The sequence below is a fragment of the Mauremys mutica genome, chromosome 24 (genome assembly GCF_020497125.1).
Source record: "Mauremys mutica isolate MM-2020 ecotype Southern chromosome 24, ASM2049712v1, whole genome shotgun sequence".
Lineage (NCBI taxonomy): Eukaryota > Metazoa > Chordata > Testudines > Geoemydidae > Mauremys > Mauremys mutica.
Window position 1 is genome coordinate 11,314,664 of NC_059095.1, and position 26,022 is coordinate 11,340,685.

Below are 26,022 nucleotides of genomic sequence, written 5' to 3' on the forward strand. Positions count from 1 at the left end.
TGCAGAACCTTCCATTTTGGCAAAGCCTTTCAGTCATCACAAGAATGACATAATAACCCCTCCTTCTGCCTGCCCCTTCTCCCTGAAACCCCCTCCCAAAAACAAGAACAGACACCCAGAATTAATAGATCAACCAACCAAAAACCTAACCATACCCCAAGCAGAAATTTTAATAAAGCAAAAAGGGATTCATGAAGTTGCCTAGAAACTCTGCTGTTGCCAATCAGTTTTACATAGAAGGTTCTCGGTTGCTATGGTGATAGAAGCAGCATATTACCAAAATATACAAAATATTAAAGGATAAAACTATTAATAGAAATATTATTGCTACATTTAAAGAATGTCCATGAAAATACATGCACCATTTCCTGCAGTGTGTGTACTGGAAACTTTGTAGCATTTTGCTAAAGTAAAAACCAAGACGTTAAATTAACCTGGTTTTAGTGACCTAGCTCAGTGAAATGAAGAATTGGAAAGAGAGAAATAAATTTAAATCCTTTATTTTAACAATTGATGTGTTAGTAACACAAGTGAGAAGTTTAAGACACTTTACTTATATCTTTCAGTGGGATAGAGAGCAGGGAATTAGCTGCTGCTTGCATGGACAAGCTTGATGACACACACCTTTGCATTTCTTTCCTATACATTTAAATTAAATACTTTTCTTAAACCTGTTATAAACTTTAGGAAAGAAGTGAGTGAAATGCACACATTTAAAAACAAACAAAAAAACTTGTATTCCTTGTGGAGGAAAAAACATGAATAGTGAGAAAATCCACAAAAGCATGCTGCGAAATGCAAAATATTTTCCTGATTCTGGAGACACTTACATATGTGCTTAGCTTCACTTGTGTAAGTAGTCCCAAGCACATGCATAAATGTTTACAGGACTGAGGCCTCTGTTTTATCTGTCTGATTTCTCTGTTTTCTAATACATCACATATTGCAATGGCATCTGAATTAATATTCTGTGGGCTTATTACATTCAGTAACGTATTTTGTGAATGCCCTTTTTATTTTTCCTAGGAAACTTTTTTTTAGGTACCATATGGAAAGGGAAATAGAATGAACAGAAATGGTAAACTTTTCTCTTGCAACAAACGTAGGCTGCGTCTTCACTACAAGCGAGGGGTGTGATTCCTCTGCTTGTGGACACATACTTGCAGTAGCTCTCATCAAGCCGTAATGAGTATAAATAGCAGTGTAGCCACAGTAGCACGTTTGGCAGCAGCAGAGACATGGGCGCTGGTTTTAGGTGGGTTTGAACTTGGCACAGCTAAGCGTTGGTTCTGTTGCCCGTGCTGGTGCTGCTGCAGCTATGCTCCTGTTTGTACTCCCACTACCATGTGGACACGAGCAGGGGAATCACTCCCTTAGCTCGTAGTGTACATGTAGCTGTAGACTAGAGTTCAGATCAATTAAATGCAGGCTTTTATTGTGGATGTTCATACTTAAGTGGATTCCAAGACTGGGTAGAATCTTTTGACAAGGCTCTCTAAAGACTAGAAAATCATGCTGGCTGGTAGCTCCAAAGGCTTAGTATCTGTCAGCATTCAAGAAAGTAGTTCAAAAATACTGTCAACTTAAGATAGGTAATGATTACAGCTGTGATTTGTGAAATGAAGACTGGAAAAACCACTTGATAGCAAGGTCAAGAGCATGTCTTTTAATTTAATAAACTGATCTTAATATTGGTCTTCCAGTAGTCAGAGATTTCTTGTCATTTCATTATATTGCCAGACAGGGTAAATTATGTAGCAATGTTACATGGCAAAACAGTTGCGATTTCAACATGTTACTTGCCCCTTGGAATGTTTTATTCTTTTGTAATGTCTCTCACTTCCCCCTGAACGGGGAATGTCAAGATACGGAGCTTTTAAAATACCTCACTTTTCAGAGTGGCTGCATGTAGTGCCCTCATTTGGTAAAGATGCAAAACAATTTCCATTCAAACTTCTGTTTTCACATGTTCGTAACTTCCTAAACTGTTTATTTTGGGGGGATGAAATCTTCCATGTTTGATCTCTGCTAGAATGTGAAACTTACTTGAAGCAAAATTTCTTCAGCTGGTACAGACATGATGCGGTCTGCAGTTCCTGGAAGCATTACTACTGTGCCACCTTTTGCAAACGTGCAATACGTGCCCCCCCAGGGAAGTCTCCACTGGTGGAGGCAGATCCCTGGCTCTCCCCACCCACTTGGGAGAGATTTGTCCTGCTGTCACAGCTAACCTCATGAAGTCCTTGTGCTTAGATTCATGCAAGGACCAGATTATGTGCAGCCTCTTCTCAGGGCTGTAGGGCTGTGGTGGAGAGGAAGGCTCATTGTGTTTTTGTCCCTCATACCCTCTCCCTTTTTACACTTGCATAAAACCAGGCACAGTCCAGCTCTGATTGTTCTAAAGACTTTTTTTGGCAAATGTTCATTTGGAAGCATTTATTCAGTACTATCAGAGGTGTTATCCTAAATTTATTTTATGCATTGTAAAAGGTCCATTAATTAGCCTCCAGTCCTCCAAACACGTACATGCATCCCGTAGCTTTACTTAGGCAACTAGTTCCATTGAACTCAATAGAACTGTGCTTACATTTTGTAATTTTGTTGTCAATTGAGACCTGCCTGTATGATGTTAAATGGACACACTTTCAGGTAATCTAAGCTCAGTAATTAGATTTTGTGCATGTTTTTTAACAAAAAGGCTTTTATAGATCCCTCTAATTAGAAATATTTTGCTTCATACTTAAATGGTTCCCGTGTAATTTTCACAGATCAAACCTTGCGACATTGCATTAATGCATGACAACCAAGAGGTGAAATTGACTAGTCAATTTTCAGTGTCTAAGCTGAGTGACATAAAAAGTAAGTAGAGTAAATATTGAAAATAAATTAGATTTTTAAAAATTCCCCTAGGTGATATTAATAACACTGATAAGGAAACCAGGGGGCTGGGCAGGAGGCGGGAGAAACTGTCGTAGAAATGATAATTTTGCTTTAGAGTAAATGAGGGTGAGGGCGGGACTTCAGCAAGTTACTGTGTCCTGCCCTCCTGCCACAATTATCTTTGCGACCCAGAAGGTGCTGTCAGTATACTGGTCAGCAGCACATTGTGACATAAGCATTAGTTTGAGTGCCTTGACTATACAAACTAGATATTAAAATCCTCAAGCAAAACATGAACAAATATCTTCATTATTTATTAACCGTGGAGAAATCAGGTAATTCTTTGACATTTTTTATTATTGTATATTTGGAGTTGGCTTGTGATTTGATGTGGATTTCAGTACATGAACCAGTTATAGAGAAATACTTTCTACGAGCAAACTTTTGTCTGTTGAAGTATTTTTGTGTATTAACATCATACTTCTATCACTCAGAATAGAATCACGTCTAAATAAATAACTACCCAAAACCTCAGTCCTGTTCTGGAGGTTATAGATATATAATATTTCCCATTTTTTTAAAGATCTGACCCTTTTCTGAGAAACTAACTCATAGGTTCCATGCTTAAAACCACGTGAAGAATGTTGTACTTACTAATTGTGGTATCTGGAAAGTTTGAGCTGCAGGTGTTTGAAAATTGTAAATCAGTTACTTTGTTCTAATATAGGCTTTGAGTCAGTGAAACATGTGGTGTCTTTTATACAGTTTGAGTTTTGTTTTTAGTCAGACTTTTTCATAGATACATTTTTTAAAAAATCAAGGTAACACTCTCAAGTTTGAAAACTGCTTTTTTAATATGTCAGTTAACTTTAGTTTTGCTCTTCTAGAAGTCTGAATAACTGACTTTCCACTGAAGTACTACATCTTTTTAATTAAGTGCTGCACAAAACATAGAAAATAAGGTTGTTTATGCCGTAAAGAGTTTAAAAAACAAAAAGCAGATAATGAGAGGAAAGGACATAATGAGAAACCCACAGGGAGGAATTGATTTTGAAGATTAAACAGAGAAAAAATTGTTGCTTCTGGTGGCTGTTGTGGCAAAAATGAACTTCTAGGAGATACTTGAATGAGAAGAGAAGATATCAGAATATTTAAAAGATCCTTATTTTGGTTCCGCTAATTGTAACGTACTAATAATTATTTGAAGTAGCTGCTTTAAGTTGACATGCCGCTTCTGTAGTGGGCTCTGAAAACTTTACAGGTGCTCTTGTTTTCTGGAATCGGAGAAAATTACTCTCAGTTCATGCTTTTTCAAAATAGTTAATTTAAACTTTAGTTTTTTAATACTGGAGGGAAAATAATTGTTTTTAAGCTAGACTAATTGGAATTCTTTAGATTTGCTTTTTAAGAATGTAAACATATTTAAGATCCTGTCACAGGGCGTAAAAAAGTTACCAGACAACTACTAGTCTGTCTGGTACGAAAGATTAGGGTAGGAAGGCCACTTTGATCCAAGGGCAAAAGTCCCAGTATTTACTTGTCTTCCCTTTGTGCACTCTTTTTCTGTTAAGTACACTAGCACTCTTTAAATATAGTTTTATATTTAAATGCTTTGTGATGTTCTATCCCAACTTTGAAAATTTCCTTCTTACTGTGAGTCTCCTCTTTGGAAAGATTTTTTCCCGCCATAAAGCTTGACGTTAATCTGGTGGATTTTGTATACTTGTGTCATTCACATCACCACAGCTCAGGGACATTAATAACTGCTGCAATGGAAGGAGCATAAACTATTGTTTTGTATATGCCTGACAAACAATGGAAGCTGTCAGTTATTTTTGTATCTGTTATTTTGACCTCTTGCATCTTTTAGCAGTAAAGATTTAGCTGACATTGAGGAGGTCTGTGTGAGGCAGCATAGAATGCAGCAGCCTCTTTCACTCCAGTATTATCTTTGAATGTGCCACGAGAGTAAAGCAAGCACTTGGTTAGATATGCCCTCTTGTGAACGGGAAGCAAAAAGAGAACTGTCACGGAGATGTTCTTGGTAGAGACTGTTGACCGTGCTCCCTTTGGTGGCTTCTTAGGCCTTATCTGCACTAGGAAAAAAGGTGGCTTTTCACCACGTGTTAGTGAACGTATGGTAAAATACAACGTTTATTTTGACCTGCTAACATGTTAAAACCCTGCCTTGTCCACAGTAAGTTAACTAAGATGGGAGGAGGAGATGCAAACTAAGCTTTTTCTAGTGTGGATGCTGTGACACTGCACCCCATATTCTTCATAGTGATACTAGTATGATTAATTATATCATAATTATGTATTTTATTCAAGGTCAGGCATGTGAGGTGTCATTGGAAAGGTTATGGTTTGCTGAATATGATAGCCTATGTCTATGCAGGTATCATTTTTGTATCTGAAGTTATAAATATTGTCTGTGTATCTATTTCACATGTAGCTATTCCTGGGCAACGGCCACTAGGCAAAATGCTCTCACTCTAGATGGCTGGCTGGGAAGGGCCCATTCGGGTTAATGAGCCATTAGGAAGAAACAATAGGCCTTAGGAGAAGCTTAGCTCCCACCTGGTGAGCCTTCCTGTGAGTGCTCCAAACAGCCCATGGGGAATGGCTGTGGGACATGTGACCAGGTCACCTGGTGCTGGACTCCATCTTGAGATGTCAGTATTTTTCCACTGACTGGCGTGGGAACCAAACTTTGAAACAAAGAGTCCCTGCCATTTGCAAAAGCTACATTAGGCAGGGGAGTGACATTATCTTGGTTGTCCACTGACTCCCCACCCAAGAAGACTCCTGGAAATACCTGAGGCACAAAGACTGAACTGGGGGAAGTGCTGGGCTCAGGTTAATGGGATTTTTAGCCTGTGACTGGAACACCTGGGGATTCCAAGCTGTAAGCAAGTGTAGCTTCCCCCTTAAGAATCTGCAGCCTGCTTGTGTCACCACTTAGAGTGCGGATCTGCTCTTCATATCCAGTCTGTTTAGTATATTAAGCTTAGTTTGCATTTTTGTTTATCTGCTTTGATCTGTTTGCTATCCCTTAGAATCACTTGAAATCTATCTTTTGTAGTTAATAAACTTGTTTTTGCTTTATCTGAAACCAGTGTGGGAATCATAACTCGGGGAGAAAGCTGTTGCATATTCCCTCTCCACATTGAGGGAGGGGGCGAATGTTATGAGCTTACGCTGTACTGTTCCTGGTGCAGCACAAGACAGTATAATTTTGGGTTTATACTCCAGAGGAGGTGTGTTCCTTAGGAACTGGGAGGTGCCCTAGCTGAAACCTTCCCATGCAGGGGCTGGTTAAAGAACCTGTCTGCATGTACTGTAGCTGGGTGTGTCTCTACCTGTATGTATGCTGGTGAAAGTGCAGGCTGAAGCCTGGAAGGCTTGGCAGCTTGTCAATAGCAGTACTGTACAGTGAAGAAGGGAGCCCAGGCTGGTGGGTTAGGGGGCTCAGTTGTACCCCAGTTCCAGGTGGCACCCTGGGGGGAACCCGTCACAGATGCACCCTTGAAGCCTGAGTTTAAAGGGGGTGCTGCCACTTTGAAATCTACTCAGTTTAAAACATAAGTTAAATAAATTAGATACTGTGTCTGCCCAGACTCCCCTGCCAATGATTTTACAATTACACTTTGCCTTTTTAAAAAATAATTGTGTTTCTCTGTTTCCTGTTGCTGTGTGAAAGATCCACACAAACAGGAGAAACTGCTTGTCTATACAGGAAAAAGCATGGAACTTACAATACACTAAGTGCTGTCAGATGGGCTAGGTAAGCAAACTTGAAAAAAATATAGCGATATTTCTCTAATCTTTCACTTAGACACGTTCGGTGTTACTTATCAGAGGGGTAGCCATGTTAGTCTGGATCTGTAAAAAGCAACAGAGTCCTGTAGCACCTTATAGACTAACAAATGTATTGGAGCATAAGCTTTCGTGGGTGAATGTTATATATACACTCCTAGGTTGCTTTTAAACAAAGCATCTATTGATGCAGAATGATTCATTGTAAAATAAGTTTTTAAATCAAATAGGCGACCTTGTACTGGCTGCATTATGTTTAATAAATAATGTCAGTCTTTGTTTACTATCTTCATCTGTGTTGCAAAAACTAGAATGACCATTATACTGGAGAAGATGCTGCAGCCTTTTGCTCCTAGCCTAAATGAAGCTATTTGAATAACATTGCCATTGCAGAATTGGCATCCCCCTAACCCTCCTCCCCCCCACAAACCAACAACACCATCATTACTACAACTAAAGGGAAAAAAAACCCCTAACTTTCTGTGGAAGCCTGTTCCATATTTTCTATTCTTCTTGTCCAGAAAAGCTGTTTGTTTTAAGCGGGATTCATTTCAGAGCACACTAGTTTCTTCTGGAATATATCTGAGTTTAGTACATTTTCTGGTTTTAGTGATAAGCATTTATATAGGGCTATAACATGGTTTTTAAAAGGAATGATTTTTTTTCTTTTTAATTTTGATGCACTGGAAGATGTATTTTATTCGTTCTAAGATGTATTTATTCTTAAAATAATTTGATTTTTTTTTAAAAAAGTGTCTTGATCATAATTAAACTAACAGTCAGACAGGGAATTGCTATCTCAGGTTTGGTTGCTCTGTGATATTCCTGGGAGGAATCTCTCTTTGTCTCATCAAAAAAGAGAAATTTCATTAAGTAATACCTTTAATCTGCCAATTTTGTTTTAACAGAATTATTATAGGGTTATTGTATAGCTGAAATAGCAGAAACGAGAACTTATTTTGCAGTTATCTTCCTTAACTATAAAGATTTTTCTTAAATGTTTTATGTACTGAACTGAAAGTAACAAATACAAAAGCAAATGAAGATTTTTTTTTTCTTTTTGCATTTAATACAATGTCCAAGATTTTTAAGCATCTAAAGTTAGGTTCCATATTAAGTCTACAGTATGGTGCTTAAATAAGGGCTTGTCTACATTACGCGCTGGATCGACAGGCAGCGATCGACCCAGTGGGAGTCGATTTATTGCATCTAGTCTAGACGCGATAAATCGACCGCTGAGCACACCCGTCGGCTCCGGTACTCCACTGGAGTGAGAATTGGAGGTGGAGTCGATGGAGTAGCGTCAGCTGTTGACTTACCACAATGAAGACACCGGAGTAAGTAGATCTAAGTATGTCAACTTCAGTTATGTTATTCATGTAGCTAAAGTTGAGTAACTTAGATAGATTCCCCCCCCCCCGCCCCCCAGTTTAGACCAGCCCTTAGTGGCCTGACTTGAGGCAGCTTATTTAGTTTGCCTTACTCTAGACATTCACTCTTAATGCACTAGAAATAAAAGCAAAGATTTTTTTTATCTGCAAACACATCACGACTGAAGGTAACAGCCCTAATTACTATAGTGGAGCTCACTTAAGCAAGTGCCTTATATAGGACTAAAGCTGATCAGATACCTCATTTTCTGTGTAATCCAATCAAGCCATCCACCGACACACAAAAGAGCTCTTTTAAGAGGAAATCTCACAAGACCCTTGATATTTTCAGGGTTGATTCTGTAGCTCACAAAGATCGTTCCAGTAAAGTAAAATGTGTAAAAATAAATAAATAAATAAACTGATTTGTACATTAGAGTATCACAATACAAACTGCGTTCGTCGAAAACCTGGGTGACACGTAGATTTTTGTACTGGTGTAACTGTTGCAGTTAAAGGGGTGGTTTTTACTTATACAGTCCTGATGTGGATGAGTTATCCTGGCATAAAGCTGCCTTATGCCAGTCTAGCTTAGGGCCTGGCTACACTTGTGAGTTAGAGCACATTAAAGCAGCCCCGGGCACCCCAACTCACGATGCATCCACACTGGCAAGGCACGTGGAGTGCCTGGATTCCATGGCTGGAGCGCTCCTGGTAATCCACCTAGACGAGAAGCATAATGCTTGCTGTGCCCCGGCTGGAGCACCGTGGTACCAGTGTGGATGCCCTGTCTATTAATGCGCTCTGATCGGCCTCCAGAAGTGTCCCACAATGCCTGTCCTAGCCACTCTGGTCATCACTTTGAACTCTACTGCCCTGCCCTCAGGTGACCAACCATCAGGGTTTAAATTTTCTGGGAATTTTGAAAATCCCCTTCCTGTTTGCTCAGCAAGATGTGGAGTGGTCTCAGCGAATCTTTCCAGGTGACCACGCCTCCACGCGCCAGGTGATCCCCAGTATGGAGCAATGGCGAGGTGCTGGACCTCATCAGTGTTTGGGGGGAGGAAGCTGTCCAGTCCCAACTGCGCTCCAACCATAGGAATTACAGTACCTTCGGGCAGATATCAAGGGACATGATGGAAAGGGGCCATGATCGGGACGCACTCTGTTTCAGGTTTAAAGTGAAGGAGCTGCGGAATGCCTACTGCAAAGCCAGCGAGGCAAACGGCCGCTCGGGTGCTCCCCCTGCGACCTGCCGATTCTACAAAGAGCTGGATGCGATACTTGGGGGTGACCCCACCTCCACTCGGAGGACCACCATGCACACTTCAGAGCCCAGTTCAACAAGGCAGAAGGAGGAGGAGGAAAGCGGGAGTGAGGGTGCTGAGGAGGAGGGAGACAGCCCGGCATCCCTAAATGCATGCAGCCAGGAGCCGTTCTCAAGCCAGGAGGAAGGTAGCCAGTCGCAGTGGGGAAAGACAAACACCAGAGGAGGTGTCTGGTAAGCGGCTTTTATTTTGGAAAGGAAGTTATTTGATGCAGGCTCTTGGCACGAGGAGGGTTAGGGCTGCATGCATGCCTAGATGCAGAATGTGCTCTCACATTGTGGTAATCGGCCTCACTGATCTCTTCAAAGGTCTCATGCAGAAGCTGGGCAATGCGCTTGCACAAGGTCCTTGGCAGAGCTACTGTGGTCCTTGTCCCAGTCAGGCTAACAGTCTGCGTCACTGTGCCGTGAGGGGTGGGGGGGCCATTGCTGCACACAGGCAAGCTGCATATGGGCCAGGGCGGAAGCCGCATTGTAGTGGAAGATCCACCCCTGCTTCCCAGGTCACCCTCAGCAGCGAGATATCTTCCAGGACAAACTCCTGTGGAAAATGTGAGGACAGTGTTCAGTATAGGGCCCCCCTGCAGCTGTTAGCTCTCCCCAAGGTACAGAAACCCAGAGGACAGTACGGCTGTGAAACAATCAGTCTCCCTTGCCCCTGTGCTTACCATTTTGGGGCTCCTGTGGGTTATGTGCGCTCGCTTTAGTTTGGACAAATTCTCCTATTGTGTAGACTGTGCTTGTCTTTAAGTACAGGTGAATCATTGCTCTGTCTGGTGTGAACAATGCTGCTTCTGTTAAGTGTTGCATTTTGGCTTTACAGATGCAACCTTGAGATCTCAGCCGTCCGTGTTATCACCGGCCGAAAGACTCCAAAGAATTAGGAAGAGACCACGTAGAAGCAAAGAGGATATGCTGCATGAAGTAATGCAGCAGTCACGTAATAAAAATCAAAAAGCACAGGAGTGGCGGGAGAGTGAAAGCAGGGTCTGCCAGCAGAATGTGGATTGCCGGCACCAAAGCAAGGAGCGGCTGCTAAGCATTATGGAGCGCCAAGCGGACTCGATACAGGCACTTGTAGCAATGTAGGCAGAGCACTATCACCCCCCCACCCCCCGGCAGCCCTTGTCCCAAAACTCTTTCCCTTGTGCCCCCATGTCACCTCCAACCCACTTTCCCCCACATCCGGGTTCTTATCACCACCAACTGCCTCCAACACCTGTAGCATCACCACCCAGCCCTGCAAACTACCACCCTTACCCACTGCACTCAACCCCCATCACCATGCAGTACAGCCAGCCTGAAGTGCAGCACTCATTGCACAGCACTCCAGACAGGAAGGCTGAGTATGATAACGGGACATACGCAAATCTGTGATTGTACCGTTCCCCACCCCACCCCCTTGCCCTTTCTGTTTCTCAAACAGTTGTGTTTCTTTTCAATAAATTGATTTTTTGGCTTTGAAAACATTCTTTATTATCGCATTAAGTAAGATACCTTAGCCCAGGAGAGCAACAGGCACTGCAAGTCAGCATAGCAAACACAGATTCCTACTAACGTTGGAACCACTGCACTTCATTCCCATGCAGGGCACCAGACATTACTGGTGGCTTTCAGCCTCAGATTGCTCCCTCAAGGCATCCCTAATCCTTGCAGCCATGCTGGGCCCCTCTAATAACCCTGCTCTCTGGCTGTTCAAATTCACCCTCCACGTGTTGAACCTCCGAGTTCCATCCCTGAGTGAATCTTTCACCCTTTCCTTCGCAAATGTTATGGAGGGCACAGCACGTGGATATAACCATGGGGATGTTGTCATTGGTCAGGTCCAGCTTCCCATACAGAGAGCGCCAGCGGCCCTTTAAATGGCCAAAAGCACACTCCACAGTCATTCTGCACTGGCTCAGCCTGTTGTTGAACTGCTCCTTGCTGCTGTCAAGTCTCCCTGTTTATAGGGTTTCATGAGCCACGGCATTAAAGGGTAAGCGGGATCTCCAAGGATCACAATGGGCATTTTGACTTCCCCTACGGTGTTGATCTGGTCTGGGAAGAAAGTCCCGGCCTGCAGCTTCCTGAACAGGCCAGTGTTCTGAAAGATGCGTGCGTCATGCACTTTTCTGGGCCAGCCTGTGTTAATGTCAATGAAATGCCCACGGTGATCCACAAGTGCCTGGAGAACCATAGAGAAATACTCCTTCCGATTAATGTACTCGGAGGCTAGGTGGGCTGGTGCCAGAATTGGAATATGTGTCCCATCTATCGCCCCTCCGCAGTTAGGGAAATCCATTTGTGCAAAGCCAGCCACAATGTCATGCACGTTACCCAGAGTCACAGTTCTTCTGAGCCAGATGCGATTAATGGCCCTGCAAACTTGCATCAACACGATTCCAACGGTCGACTTTCCCACTCCAAACTGGTTAGTGACCGATCAGTAGCTGTCTGGAGTTGCCAGCTTCTAGATTGCAGTAGCCACCCGCTTCTCCACTGTCAGGGCAGCTCTCAATCTGGTGTCCTTGGGCCGCAGGGTGGGGGCGAGCTCCTCACACAGTCCCATGAAAGTGGCTTTTCTCCTCTGAAAGTTCTGCAGCCACTGCTCGTCATCCCAGACTTGCATGACGATGTGATCCCACCACTGAGCGCTTGTTTCCCGAGCCCAAAAGCGGCGTTCCATTGAGGTGAGGTGAGTCGACATCGTCAGACTCCTCACTGTCACTTTGGATCTTAAGGAGTAACTCGACTGCTATTCGTGACGTGCTGGCGAGGCCCATCAGCATATTCCTCAGCAGTTCGGGCTACATTCCCGCAGACCAAAAGGGAAGACAGAGCGTGCAGCACAAAACAAGTTGAAAGATGGTGCCAAATGTGGACGGAAGCACAGGGATTGCTGGGATGTGAACCGATGCATCAGGGGGTGTTGGGACAGGACCCAGAATGCCCCGCACCCTCCCTCCCCCTTCCCATAAGCCACAGCGCCAGAATGGGAAGAGGTGATCTAAGGGATAGCTGCTCATAATGCACCGCTCCCAATGCCGCTGCAAGTGCCACAAATGTGGCCACGCCAGAGAGCTGTCAGTGTGACCACACGGCAGTGCATTCCCTGCTGCGCTCTCCGAGGGCTGGTTTAACTCTCAGCGCTCTACATCTGCAGGCGTAGCCATGCCCCAAGTCTCTTCCCAGTTTTTTCTCTTTAGATTGTGGCCTGGTCTACACTTAAAACGTATACTGGCCTCAGGGGCGTGAACCGTGCCACTCCCCACCCGCCACGCAACATAGCTATGCTGACCAAACCCCCAATGTAGATGCAGCTAACATCGTTTGGGGAAGTGGTGTTCTCTGCTGGCAGAAAAACTCCTTGTGTTGGTGTACGCTGCGTCTCCACTAGGGGGCTATGCCGACACAGCTAGGCCAACATTAGCTATGCTGGCATAGGCTCTGTAGTGTGGACAGAACCTGAGAATTTGGTCTCTGTCTATCTTTGGTTTTATGTACTACCTCTCTCTGAGGTGTCTTCTGCTTTGGAGAAGGGGACACTCAGGCCTCATCTACACAGAAAAGCTACATCAGCATAGCTGCGTCTATCAGGGGTGGTGTACACAGCACTAGTTCGATGGTGGAGTTGTTTTGCTGACCTAGCTACGACTTCTCGGGGAGGGGAGAACCCCTCCCATTGTTGTAGTGAGTGTCTACAGTGAAGTGCTACAGCGCTGCCGCTGTAGCATAAAGTATAGTCTTAGTGTGAGACTCGCCATAATCACCTTTTAAAATCCCCGTAGGGCTCACTCAGCCCTTCCTCCTCCCGAGGAAGATAAATTGAGTTCAGTTCACGTGGTGTAGCTGTCTTCTCAGGTACGTATTAAACACAGAAGTTCTGTCCACCATGTGTGGACGTGAAAGATTTTACGGCTGGTAGATTGCCACCCTTACCCAAAGCTGGCTGCGTTGCAGAAGCGCTGCCTCTATTTGGTTTGTAAAGCACTTTGGGATCTTTCAGGGGGGAGGATGCTATGTAAATGTAAAATAATATTCTTTCAAAGTAATGCCCTGCGTTCCTAATGCTGAAGACAGTTTGAGCTGTCACTTGGATCATAGTGACATACCGCCTTTGCCCACACAGTCCCTGCGCTTTCAGACTAATTATTTTGTAAAAAGCTTTGACAGACTTGGAGTGTGAAAGGCATTTCATAAAACTCGTCTCTCTATTCCACCCACTCGTGGGCTCATTCTGTAAGGTGCTAAGCACCCTTAGTTCTTACTTTCAGTGGGAGATAAGGGAGCTCAGCACCTTTCAGAGGAAGCACACAACCTTGTATGGTTAGGCTTGTAAGCGTTTGAGGAAGAGATGGAAATTGCCCATATCGACTTGTTCAAATTATTATTTTTTTTTGATTCTGTGATTCCTATGCATCACTATTAGGGCCCTGATTTTCACCTCCTTTATGTACCCACCCGTGAGAGCCAGCTTTGTTAGCGTCCCTCTGGTGAAGGAGAACAGGACAGGGCTGCTTTAGAATAAGAGCATCCAGGTTTCACAAGAGAGCCACAGTGGCGATTTGTCAGCAGCCAGAGGGCTGCACCCAATTTGCGTAACTTACCTGCAGCTTCAAGTAATCTGTAAAATTGACTGTGTTTTTTATTTATAGTAGCAAGTTCACCACAGCTAAAATTGTGAAGCTGTGTGCCAAAGTGTAGTATTCCGAACCTGCCACTGAAAAGTGTGCCAAATTTGGATCCCCTGGTTTTGAAGGGGGGCGGAGGGGAAGAGCACCTATGGATTTGCCAATGCTGCCTATGTGAAAGATATAAAACCTCATCTTTCCACAGGGGATGGGATAGGCCTGTGGGAGTGGCTGGAGAGGAATGTGTGTTCCTGTCATTGAAGATCTGGCACCGAGGAGAGGCGTAGGTGTTTGACAACCATCTGTGTCTCTTCCTCTGTCCTCTGGGTTGCTCCTCCTTCCTCTGCTAGAGCAACCCCGTCCACGGGCTGACCTGTCATTTTGGAAATGTATCGTGTTGCAAAGGCTACTCCTGTTGCCATGTTTTCATAGGGTGGAACTGCACTTTCCAAAAGGAAGTGCTGTGCAGCACAGTCAGAAGTAACAATACAACGTTGCCAAAATCCATTCCGTTTCTAAGGTGCACAGTAGTAAATGCCATCCCTTTTCCACGCTGCCTGAGAAGCAATGTCACATTTGCTCATACTGTGAGCAATATGACTAACTTGGCAATAACCAGCAGAAAACGTGTATAACAGGACTTTGGAAACAGATTATTACACGGGTGGGCAAACTATGGCCTGGGGGGCCGCATCCAGCCCTTCAGACATTTTAATCCAGCCCTTCAGCTCCCGCCGGGGAGCAGGGTCTGGGGCTTGCTCCAGTCGGGGAGCGGGGTTGGGGGCTTGCCCTGCTCCTTGTACTGTGGCTCCGCGCAGCTCCCAGAATCCGCGGCATGACCCCCCTCCGGCTCCTACAAGGGGCTTGCCATGCTGCCCCCCCCCAAGTGCCATCCCCGCAGCTCCCATTGGGGCAATGTGTGCAGAGCTGCCTGGCTGTGCCTCTACGTAGGAGCTGGAGCGGGGACATGCCGCTGCTTCTGGGAGCCGCTTGAGGTAAGCACTGCCCGGAGCCTGTACCCTGACCACCTCCTCCCATGCCCCAACCCCCTGTCCCTCCTGCCCTCCGAATCCCTTGATCCCAGCCTGGAGCACCCTCCTGCACCCCAAACTCTCATCCCCACCCCAGAGCCAGCACCCCCAGCCAGAGCCCTCCCTCCCTCTCCCCCCACACCCCAACCGCCTGCCCCAGCCCGGAGCCCCCTCCCACACTCTGAACTCCTAATTTCTGGACCCACCACAGAGCCTGCACCCCCCCAGCCGGAGCCCTCGCCCCCTGCTGTACTCCAACCCCTAATTTCGTGAGCATTCATGGTCCTCCATACAATTTCTATACCCAGATGTGGCCCTTGGGCCAAAAAGTTGCCCACCCCGGATTAATAGCGTGAGAGTAGCTGACAAATTTTGATCTTCCAAAGAGTTCATTACCTAGGATTTGCCTCCATCCTATGATAGGGATTAAAAAAAGATGATTTATCCCGGGAGTGGAAAGCATAATTGCCCTGTTCTGTACACTCCCCTGAAACTCTGGTGTGGTATGGTATCGGAGACAGGATACTGGGCAGGATGGACCATGGTCTGACCAAGTAGGGCAACTCTGATATTCTTATAATTGGCCATAAACAATAAATCCCATGAAAGAAGATTCTGTCTCTTTTAGTTTTGAGTCAGTTGACAAGATTAAAACCTAAGTTAAGTCTTCGCGTTCATGCATTTTCAGTTTTTGCAGTTTGTTTTAATGGACTGCCTTGAGTAGCCCTTGTTCAGGAAGCAACATGAAAAACCATCTTGTTTTTCATTTCTGCAGAGCCCTGAGCTCTAGCCATGTTCTGCACAAAAGCTTAGCCAGTGGTTTCTTAACGTGACCAAACTTATTATTTTTATTGATTTATTTTTAAAATACATCCTGCTTTCGGTATAAAGTAGTAAGTTTTTCTTAAGTTAATGTCGTGGGTTCAGCAGAATCATTTTGATTGAGATCTTGGTTCGTTTTTTAGAAACGTATGGGGATGAACAGGCCAGTTTAGTAGCACTTAGTGGCCCTGAATCATGATTGTTATCATGAACTTCTGTTAATTACAGAGGAGAAAATTATCTTTCTCTGTGCCTCGTACTTAACGAGGGAGCAAGTTGCTTGCTGACTACATAATTGCCACAAGATTATGTACACTGGTTAGAACACGGGTGCCTTGTGATCGGATTAGACATCAGGCTGTGCTTTACTGGTTTTCTTTGACTTTCATGTCTCAGCTGAAAGTTGCTATCTCCTACTTGGATAAATAGATGTAAAATTTTCAAGTGATGTGCAAACTACTTATACAGCAAGAGTAGAAATGCATTCACCAAAAAATCTCCCCAGCAATTCTTTCGTCTCTATTTCTATGTAAAAGATAAAATGGAGTGGTAGGATGTCGCCGCAATTAGTCTAAATGCCAAGGTGCATTGTGCAGAGCCTGCGTGCTCCAAGATTCTCACACAGTTTTAATGTTATAATTATCTGAGGAAATTGCAACATCTGAAAAGAGATTTGTGGAAAGACAAAAGTCAAACATTTCTGGTTATCTTTTAAATTTTGTGAGAGTACTTAATACACCTGTCTTAATATCCTTGCTCTATGAAATTGAAGTGTAGTTTTACCTTTCTAAAGGACCCGTTAATAGTGGTACTTTGTTCCATTTCAGTGACTTCTGTGTCACATTTGCTCAGTTTATCAGCCAGGGTAAGGTTTTCTCCCTCCCAGTCACAAACCTCAGTGGACTACAAGTGAAATTGGAGATGTTTGATGCTTCAGACACTGGCATCAACGGTAAAAAAATAATTAAAACTTGGTTGGCAATTTTTGTCACAATAAAATACAGTTCTTGTGCAACCATGTTCGCTCTGCAGTGCTTGCAGTAATAAAAATAATTTAAAAACTCATTAAATTAAATAGATAGGACACAGAGAAATAGAAGGAGCAAATATGTGCAGTAACAAGATAGAGTTTTAGTTATTTTGATGACAACTGAACTTTAAATTCACAAATGAAAATTTTACCTATAGAGCTTTTCAAAACCGTAGTAAGTAATAAAGGCATTGGAGTCACAACGGTGCATTATTCATAGGCTTTAAGACCAGGAGGGACCATTATGATCACCTAGTTTGACCTCCTGCTTCACACAAGCTGAAGAATGTTGAGCAGCTTGTGTGTCCCATTCCGCATGCAAGAGCATGCTTTTGGTTTGTTTTGTTACATGTTTTTCCAATGCTGGGTTCTGATGATAGTGGAACTTCTCTTTTAGACTTTAACAGACATTTCATACATAATCAAGAATAATCTTACTTTAGAAAAATTGCTGGATCTAAGATATTTTTTTTTCTCCCCTTACAGAGCTTGGTTATGATCCATATAACCCTGAGCTTCCCAAGCCTTCAACCCAAATAGCGAATGGTGCTTTAGGTGACATTACAGTGTCAACCCCTAGCATTCTGCAGCTGGAGTTGGTCAACAAGGCCATTGAAGAGGTAAAATATGAAGTCGAGAGAGAGCAGAAAAAGTATGAGGAGCTATTGGAGACAACAAAGGAATACAGCACATCTGAGGTTACTTCGCTTATTTCCAAAACACCTGTGTCAGCTGCTGTGACAAAAACAGACTCTTTAGAATATAACCCAGGTAGCTATAACTTGAATAATAACACAGACTACAACCCTACGCCTTTGGCTGCTGCTAGTTCAAGTAAATACACCTTGGATACTTTTGATAATGCAAAATCCAAAGGTAGTTCATTGGAATACGTTCCCAAGGTTGTGGCTCAGCCTAAAAAATACAGTAGCGTTGTCACGAACAATAAGTATGTGATTGATGACTCCAAGCCTTCTACGGACTTGGAATATGACCCTCTTTCAAATTACTCAGCAAGGCTTTTGAGCAAAGCCAGCACAAAGGAGCAGAAGGGGACCAAAAGGAGAAAGGTCTCTAGTCGTGGAGAATCTTATTCTCCTTCATGCAAAAAGCACTGTAATGTATCCAGTAACTATGGAACGTATGCCAAATTCTCTGACTCTGAAGAGGATGTTGACTTGGAATATCAGCCAACCTCTGTTAGCCGTTTACAATCTAAAGTCAGTTCTGAAAATGAATCAAGTGATGGGTTGTCCATCAAAGAAAAGAGCACCAAACTGGAAGATCTAAATTCCCGGGAGATGAAAGAAATGGCAGTGCAGTATGACATGGAAGATATTGAAAGTCCACGGAAAAATCTTGTCAAAGACTTGTCGGAGAAGAATACAAAATTGGCAAAGGCATCTTCTGGCAAGAATGATCAGGATGTTGAAGAGAGAGACAGCGAAGAGATTGCAAAAGACAAAATGAAAAAGAAAAAAACAGATGGAAGGAAGCCCCCTTGCCACAAAGAGATTGGAAAGAAGGAGAAAAGTAAAAACACAAAGAAAGAGAGAATAGTCAAGAAAGAAGAAAAATTAAAAATTAAAAATGGAGAAAAAAACTGTAAAGAGAAAAGTATCAAAGCAAAACCAGACGGGAATTCGAAGAAATCTGAAAAAGAGAAATTGGAAAAAGTGGCTCAGAAAGAGAAGTCTAAGTCCACCAGTTGTGCAGCCAGCTCAGGGAAAAGCAAGAATGAGGGGCTCTGTAAGGGAGCTAGCACAGAGAAGCTGGAAGGTAGCAAGAAGGACTCCATGCCAAAGGCAGCTGATCTGAAGAATGGCAAACAAGCCTCTAGTGATAAACACAAAGACAAAGGGGGCAAGACTTCTGCCTCCGATCGTCCAAAAAAGAAGGCAAACCCTGCGAAAGTGGGGAACTCAAAAGGCAAGTGTAAGCCAAAACAGCAGACGTTGAGCCACGTTGACCTGTTTGGAGATGAGAGTGGGGAGGAGGAGAAGGTGGGCCAATCTCTGGCTCCATTTCCAAACGTGAGCTCAGACTCCGATGGAGATGATGGCTCCTATGGTTTTCAGAGTGATAATGAAGGGACAAAGACCGTTCAGCGCTCCAAGCTGTCCAAGTCATCTTCATCCTCCTCAGCCTCTGATGACATTGATTATTCCGTCCTGGAGAAAGATTTGGATTATGACTCTGACCCCATGGAAGAGTGCCTCAGAATTTTTAACGAATCCACGGATGTGAAAACAGAAGACAAGGGAAGGCCACGGAAGCAGGTAATGCTCATTCTGAATTCAGCACTAGTCAGTCATTCCCCTGCCTCCAAATCTAGATGTTAAACCAACTGGCTTTAGAGTCATTATTCTATTTTTGTTACCCATCCCAAGGAGTTGGGGGGGAGGGGAGAGTGGGGATTTCCCCCCCAAAGAGTTTAAATTGCTGTTCCATTTATAATTTTGACCAATGCTTGAAAGTATTTATGGCTTGAGTGTGCTATCTATTTCCATTTCCATCCCACCAGTAGTTAATTGGGTATCGGAAGTATTATCTAGTTACTATTTTTCGGTGTTTTGCTATACCTAACCAGAACTTTGGGGGATGGTTCCTTCCTGCCACAAGATGGACACAGCACTGGAATCTGAGGGCTGGTCTACACTGGGGGGGGATCGATCTAAGATACGCAACTTCAGCTACGCGAAGTCGAAGTATCTTAGTTCGACTGACCTGGTCCTCCTCACGGCAGCAAGTCGACTGCCATGGCTACCCCGTCGACTCCGCTTACTCCTCCTGCCGAGGTGGAGTACGGGCGTCGATTCGGGGATTGATTTATCGTATCTAGACAAGATGCGAGAAATCGATCCCTGATGGATCGATTACTACCCACCGATCCAGCGGTAGTGTAGACGTGGCCTGTGTTTTGACATCCATCAGTTTTGATGTGCCTCGCCCTAGCAGAATTGGCAGGTGTTTGGGTCTCCAGCAAGTGTAATGACAACCCCAGCTGTCTAGCTGGATACATCAAAAGTTTCAGAGAGAATTTCTGGGCCTTTCAGAGGTAACCCAGGCCAGCATCGTTGCTGTTAGCCAGGAGACCCCCACTCCTTCATGCAACAGGTTCCACTGAATGCAGCATGACCAGAAACAGCAGGGCAACCTCTAAGGCAATAAGTTGATGGTGAAAGTAGGCTAGTATGGCTGACGCTTACTGAATTGAGTGGAGGACTGAACGAAAAAAGAGCCCTCCTTAGTGAGGAGGCAACTGGCCAGGTAGGGATTTGGTGTGTAGGAAACCCAGGGACCTAGACAATTCAGCCAGGCGGCGGCCTACTCCCTCCTATAGCATTTCCTAGCCCATAACCAATATTTAATTGGATATTGGGATATTCTCTAGTTCAGGGATTCTCAAACTTCATTGCACTGTGACCCCCTTCTGACAACAAAAATTACTACATGACCCCAGGGGGAGTGGGGCGGGCAAAGCTTGAGCACGCCCGAGCCCTGCCACCTCAGGGGGGAGACCAAGCTTGAGCCCCACCACCTGACCCACCGTTTGAGAACCACTGATCTAGTTGATACTTTTAAAGGGAACCTCTGAAAGCCTACATGTTTGCCATTTTAAACTCTCATAGTTCAGTTCCTGCATAAGGATTCCCATCCATCCATCCATGAATAGTGTAAACTTAAGTGGCGGGAAGAATTACTCAGCATGAGACACAAGGTATTTGGAGGAATGGGATAAAATAAAGAAAAAGAACATTTCTCTTAAAAGCTGCATAACAGTGAGATCCCTATGGTTGTGGCATGGTCTCTTAATTAAGTGTGGAAAGCCCCATCCATGGAGACATTTAAAACTAAGTAGGGCAAAGAACTAGAAAACACGCTGTCAGTAATAATCCTTTAGTGGCCTCTGGGATGATAGGGTAGAAATAAATTAATCTTATCCTCCATCTTTTTGACATCTGAGTTAACGAGACAATGAGAACAAACCCTCAGCTAAATGTGTGGCTGGCTGTAAATGAACAGAAGCACTAGATTTCATGTCAAACATAATGCTGTTAAGTTTTCTATTGGGGATCACTTCATTTGCTCCATAGCAGGTGTTTCTGGAAATCAAACTGGGAATAGACTCTAGAAAAAACCTGACTTCCTTTATTCAAAAACCCTTTATTGCCAATATTATATTTTAGGCCCATCTGACTGCAATGGAGAATACCAAAGAGTTGCATTTAGCTGAGACAGGTGTATTGTACGGGCTCACTGTGTCCGGACTAAGGCTTTGTAGATGAAGTTGAGATGACTAGATGCATTCAGCATGTGTTGAACAAAGCATGATATTAAAAGACAAATGCTCCTAAGCACCTGAAAACTTGCTGATTGGCTTCAACTGAAGCCACAACTGCTGTATGGAGAAGAGACTCTTGCCCCATGAAAGACTGATTGGCTAATAAAGCTTCTGATTCTAGATATTACTTGCTGTAATGGCACTGTTCAGAGCCTAATGTTCTCTCTTGCTGACAGGTAATGACATTTGTGACACTGATGTTAGGGGCTTGGTGGAAGAAATTATAAAGGAGGTTTCCCTGTTACTTGATTCTGCTGGTTTAATAGTTCAGAAGAAAATGATGACTGCTTAAACACAGGCGTTCTTTTGATGGTATTTAGGAAAGGGTAGGTGAGAGTTGTTTAATTGTCTGTGTTCCCATTGTCAAAAGCCTCACGCTTTAATAAGAAGGTCCCAACAATAGCAATAAACTTTACAGTGCCAATTTTAAATGAAAGGAGTTTAACAACCTGCCAGTTTGTTTATAGCAAGGAAGGTTTATCATCTTCTTCGAGCTTTCCAAATGTTGCATAGTGCAAAAATGGTGGCGTTCTTATAACTCTTATTCCCTTGAAAAAGTACTGAAATGAGGGCTCTAATTCACGTCAATGGAACTGTGCAAATGCAGTGTTATGGCGCAGAATGGAAATGTCCATAGGGCAACATTCTCACAGCAACTAACGGGTCCTTGCACGCACAGCATTTTATATTCCTTCATCAAGGCTTTAATTTTCCCTTTTTGGAGAAGGATTCCTTCCCTTGCACCCCATAGCTATTGAAGATTAAGAGGAGAGAAGATTTGTCTTTTAAGAGAGAGAAATACCTCTGAGTAGGTGCTTATTTAGGTGTGTTCTGCTTTAAAAAAAAATCTCTCTCTCTCCACACACACACACACACACACACACACACATCAGAGGGGTAGCCGTGTTAGTCTGGATCCGTAAAAGCAGCAAAGAGTCCTGTAGCACCTTATAGACTAACAGACCTATTGGAGCATGAGCTTTCATGGGTGAATACCCACTTCATCGGATGCATGCTGATGAAGTGGGTATTCACCCATGCTCCGATACGTCTGTTAGTCTATAAGGTGCCACAGGACTCTTTGCTGCTATGAATATACATTATATCTATATGTAGTATGTATGTAAGATTGCACACTGAAATAACACCTATTTTTATTTCAGGGGGTGGGTGGGTTCTGGCTTCTAAAACCAGCCCAGAGCCCCAGATCTCAGTGAGTTGTTAATTTTGAAGGTATTTATAGGGCCAGTTTTTTAAAAGAACTCAGCACTCAACAGCTCCTATTTAGGAATCTAACAGGATCATCCTGCTGGGATTATCTGCATATATCTCATCTAATCTGTTCCTTGCCGTTGCAGGGGCCTCGGGCATAGGTCTTTCCTGTTCTCTGTCTGTGGCACACAGTTTAGTCTCTCGAGGACTGAAATGCTTTGGTCCTACTCAAGTATTTGGGCTTAATATAGGGGTATCTGGATGAAATGTAATGGCTTGTGATATGCAGAAGGTCAGACTAGATGATTTAAAGGTGTCTACTGGCCTTAAACGCTGTGGAACTCTAAGTGGTCAGATTTAAGAAAAAAATTTAATCTCCTCTTGAGGCCCCTAAGTAATTAGGACCTGATCAGTTTTGAAAACCTGGTCATAAATGTCACAGTGGGAACTGCTGGGTGCTGAGCGCTTTTGAAAATCTGGCCCTTGTTTAGATGCTTAAGTGAGAACTGAGCTTTTCCTAAGATCACGTCTATAGCTTTGTCTAAACTAAATTTTCTTTGTGAATGTCAAACTTAGCTCCTTTGAGAACTCTGCTAGTGGCACTTTTGGAGTGTTAAAAATAAGAACGATCAGAGCATGGTTACGGCTCTAAAAAAGTTAATCTGTGCAACACTCATTGTACATGCCTGTAAAACTCAAACAGCTAAAGTGAGTTTTATCAACATTTCTAAACAGGTTGGTTTGTTTGCTGGGATCAAGCCTGAGGAGTCAGCCCAAAAGTGGCTTTTTATCGATCAAATCAAGCGTCTGGAAACAGCAGCATTAAAAAAGCATCTTCTCTACTGCAAAGCTGTTGTTCTATCCTGGGTTTCCACCTTGTGAACAAAGCATCTCTGCCTTTAGCACCCCAGTCCCTCGATGGATTAGTCTTGTATGTAGCTGCAGGGGTGCATTGTTTCTTAAATGCAGAATAGTGACATTGAGGCTCAGTGCTCTGCAGCTTTTCAGGGCCTGCTCTGTGAGAGATCATTATGTGGGACCAAGAAATTAACTAATCTAGAGTTTAATTAAATTCCTGGGCTTTAAAAATGTTGCTAACACATTGAGGTATGTAAGCGGTTGGCAGGTAACCAGCACTGCTGAAGCATTCAATCTTTAAGGGCGGCCAATGGAATAGTGTCTGTAATAGATTATACCAAGGCATCCTATTGTAAGGTCCGTGAATGGGCTGCATGGGTGGGAACAGTAATGCTGTTATTCATTTGCTTCACTGGTTGGTGCCTCTTATTTTGAAAGCTGGTTCTCTTTCAGTAGTTTAGCAGCTGGTAGTAGTTTGTATTCACCTGCTGTCTGGAAGCAATTTCCTTTTATGATTCCATTATCCCAGAGGGAGGCTTTCCAAACATCCCCATGGAGCAGAAACTTGAGTCGATTCAATTTTGGAAGTTTGCTCTTTTGCTTTGTAGCCACTGAAAGAAGAGGCAAGTGAAGAAAAGGTGGATGACGCTTTAACCACTCTATTTCCTGGCCAAAAAAGGAGGATCTCTCACCTTGCCAAGCAAGGAAACGTAAGTGTAAACCTCATTAACAAGAATACAATTTGGCAAAAGTGTTAATAAGATTTCTTTCCCATCATATGACCACAATGTATTGGGAAACAGCACAGGCTGTAGGTGAAACAACCAAAACATAGGGAAGTTGACTGTGATATATTTGCAGTGGAACCCTGTTATGTGGAAGTTCTTTCTTTTCCCCCCTGAATAACTTCGCTCTGAAATACAGTTTGACTTCCAGTAAAGTTAATGGCAAAACTCCCATTGGCCTTCAGCAGAAACAGGTACCAGCCCTGAAACTGGAATTGCATTCTGCATGTTGTGATGCACTGACACAGTCTAAGATTTTTCGTGTTCCGTCAGCATAAATGTAGCTTCATTAGATCAAAGTTAACTGTACACAGGTTACCCTGGGTATTTAAGAAAGCTTATTAAGGTTTTGTCCTGCGAAAGCAAAAAGGTTAACATAGCATATTTGCCTGAGTCTGAAGCACTGCAAATCTGAGGGGTTGTTTTCCTTGTTTGTATTTGCTCCATTTTAACCAGCTGAGTATCTCATTTTACATCTCTTTTCTACACATCTGAATTTAAAGTATCTTCAGAAAACAAGAGAATAGGCCATAAAGACATCATCGTTTTCTTTCATTCAGATTTTTCATTTGTTTGCCATAGTTTTTCCCTCCAGCTGCTGAAGACACATTATTCAGTTTTATATTGCAGCAGGAGAAGAATGAAGGTTTAAGCATTGATCTAACCAGGATTTCCAAAATGAATTATTTTTTCCTTTCCACGCAGTCTGGAAAAGGGTGTTTTTAACCTTTTAAGCCCTGAGGTCAGTGCAATGCGTTTTAGTTAATTACATATCTTCAGCCAGTTCGCATGTTTGATAAGGCTCTTTTTTATAAACTAAGGAGATAAGAGATTGAAGTAAATGGGTTGGAAATTCATTAACTCAAATATTCATTGTAAATATGTACACGTTAGGCAGTTATGTATCTTTAGATAAATGTTCTTAATGCAGCTTCTGACCCAAAGCACTTTTCAGAGCCGCGAGGTAGCCATAGTGCAGTCACTGTCTAGGCAAACAGCAGTCTTGGTGTGCTCAGCAACGGTTTGCACCCAGACTTGGACATCAGAACCTGATGTATAAAGAGAATGTTGACTAGGAGGTGGTGTTATTGCCTGCTGCTTTCATGTCATGCCATAGGATCCTCAACTTCTCCTGTTAATGTCAGAAAACATTTACTATGTGTATGCATGCAGAGTTAGATTCCTGATATCGCTACATGCATCCAAATGGTATTGTATGCATTGTGCTCCTCGCCACTTACATCTCAAGAACTTAAGTAGAAGCAGAAGAAAAAGGGGGTGTCTTTTAGTTGAGTTTGAGTGCAGAATGAAGGGACTGGTGAGGAGGTAGAAAGCCATTCACATCCAATTCAGTAGTAATCTAAAGTTATCGTCTGTTCTCTGTTTACTCTGACACCAGTTTCCAGAAGACACTAATTTGCTCCCTAGTTTGCAGTCTCAGCAAAAAGGCCAGGTAATTAATGGGTTGTAGAGACTGCCCTCCCTTCTGAAAGACACTAGATGTGGACATCGAGAGTCAGGTTTGAGGTCCATTGGCGGGGAAGTTTGCATTGCTACTGCCTCTTTGGTATTTGTTCTCTTGCTAGAAGGTTTCAGTCTTCACTGCTGTCCATTCTGCCACCTTTCCTGCATACTGAATTCCCACATCAAAGAAAATGCATATATAACTTTGTTGTACATGAGTATTGTTTTTCAGAAGGGTGCTGTTCCTATGTGTGAACAGACCTCTGAATTCTAGTTGTCCTGATGCTGTAAACTGAAGGGAGCTGCCTGTAATGATAACTATTCTGGAAGACTACCATGACCTCCACTTCCATCAGCTGACACACAAACCTTTATAAACAAAAGAAGGCTATGTACACACTACAGCTTGGGTTGGTATAATTTATGTTGCTCAGGGGTGTAAATAAGCCACCCCCCTCAGCAACGT

At 43.4% G+C, this 26,022-nt stretch overlaps 1 protein-coding gene across 2 annotated transcripts in view; it reads left to right on the forward strand.

Moving 5' to 3' along the window:
* Positions 1-26,022, forward strand: part of REXO1 (RNA exonuclease 1 homolog) — a 75,477-nt gene that overhangs the window by 10,145 nt on the left and 39,310 nt on the right. Inside the window, exons 1-3 of one of the 2 annotated variants that reach the window (XM_044998728.1) lie at positions 3,158-3,215; positions 17,379-19,171; positions 23,916-24,017. In XM_044998728.1, coding sequence (XP_044854663.1) covers positions 3,173-3,215; positions 17,379-19,171; positions 23,916-24,017 — 1,938 coding nt within the window. In that variant the 5' untranslated portion in view covers positions 3,158-3,172. Of the gene's footprint in view, positions 1-3,157; positions 3,216-17,378; positions 19,172-23,915; positions 24,018-26,022 lie in introns of those variants that run through there. The other variant, XM_044998727.1, reaches the window with a different exon arrangement.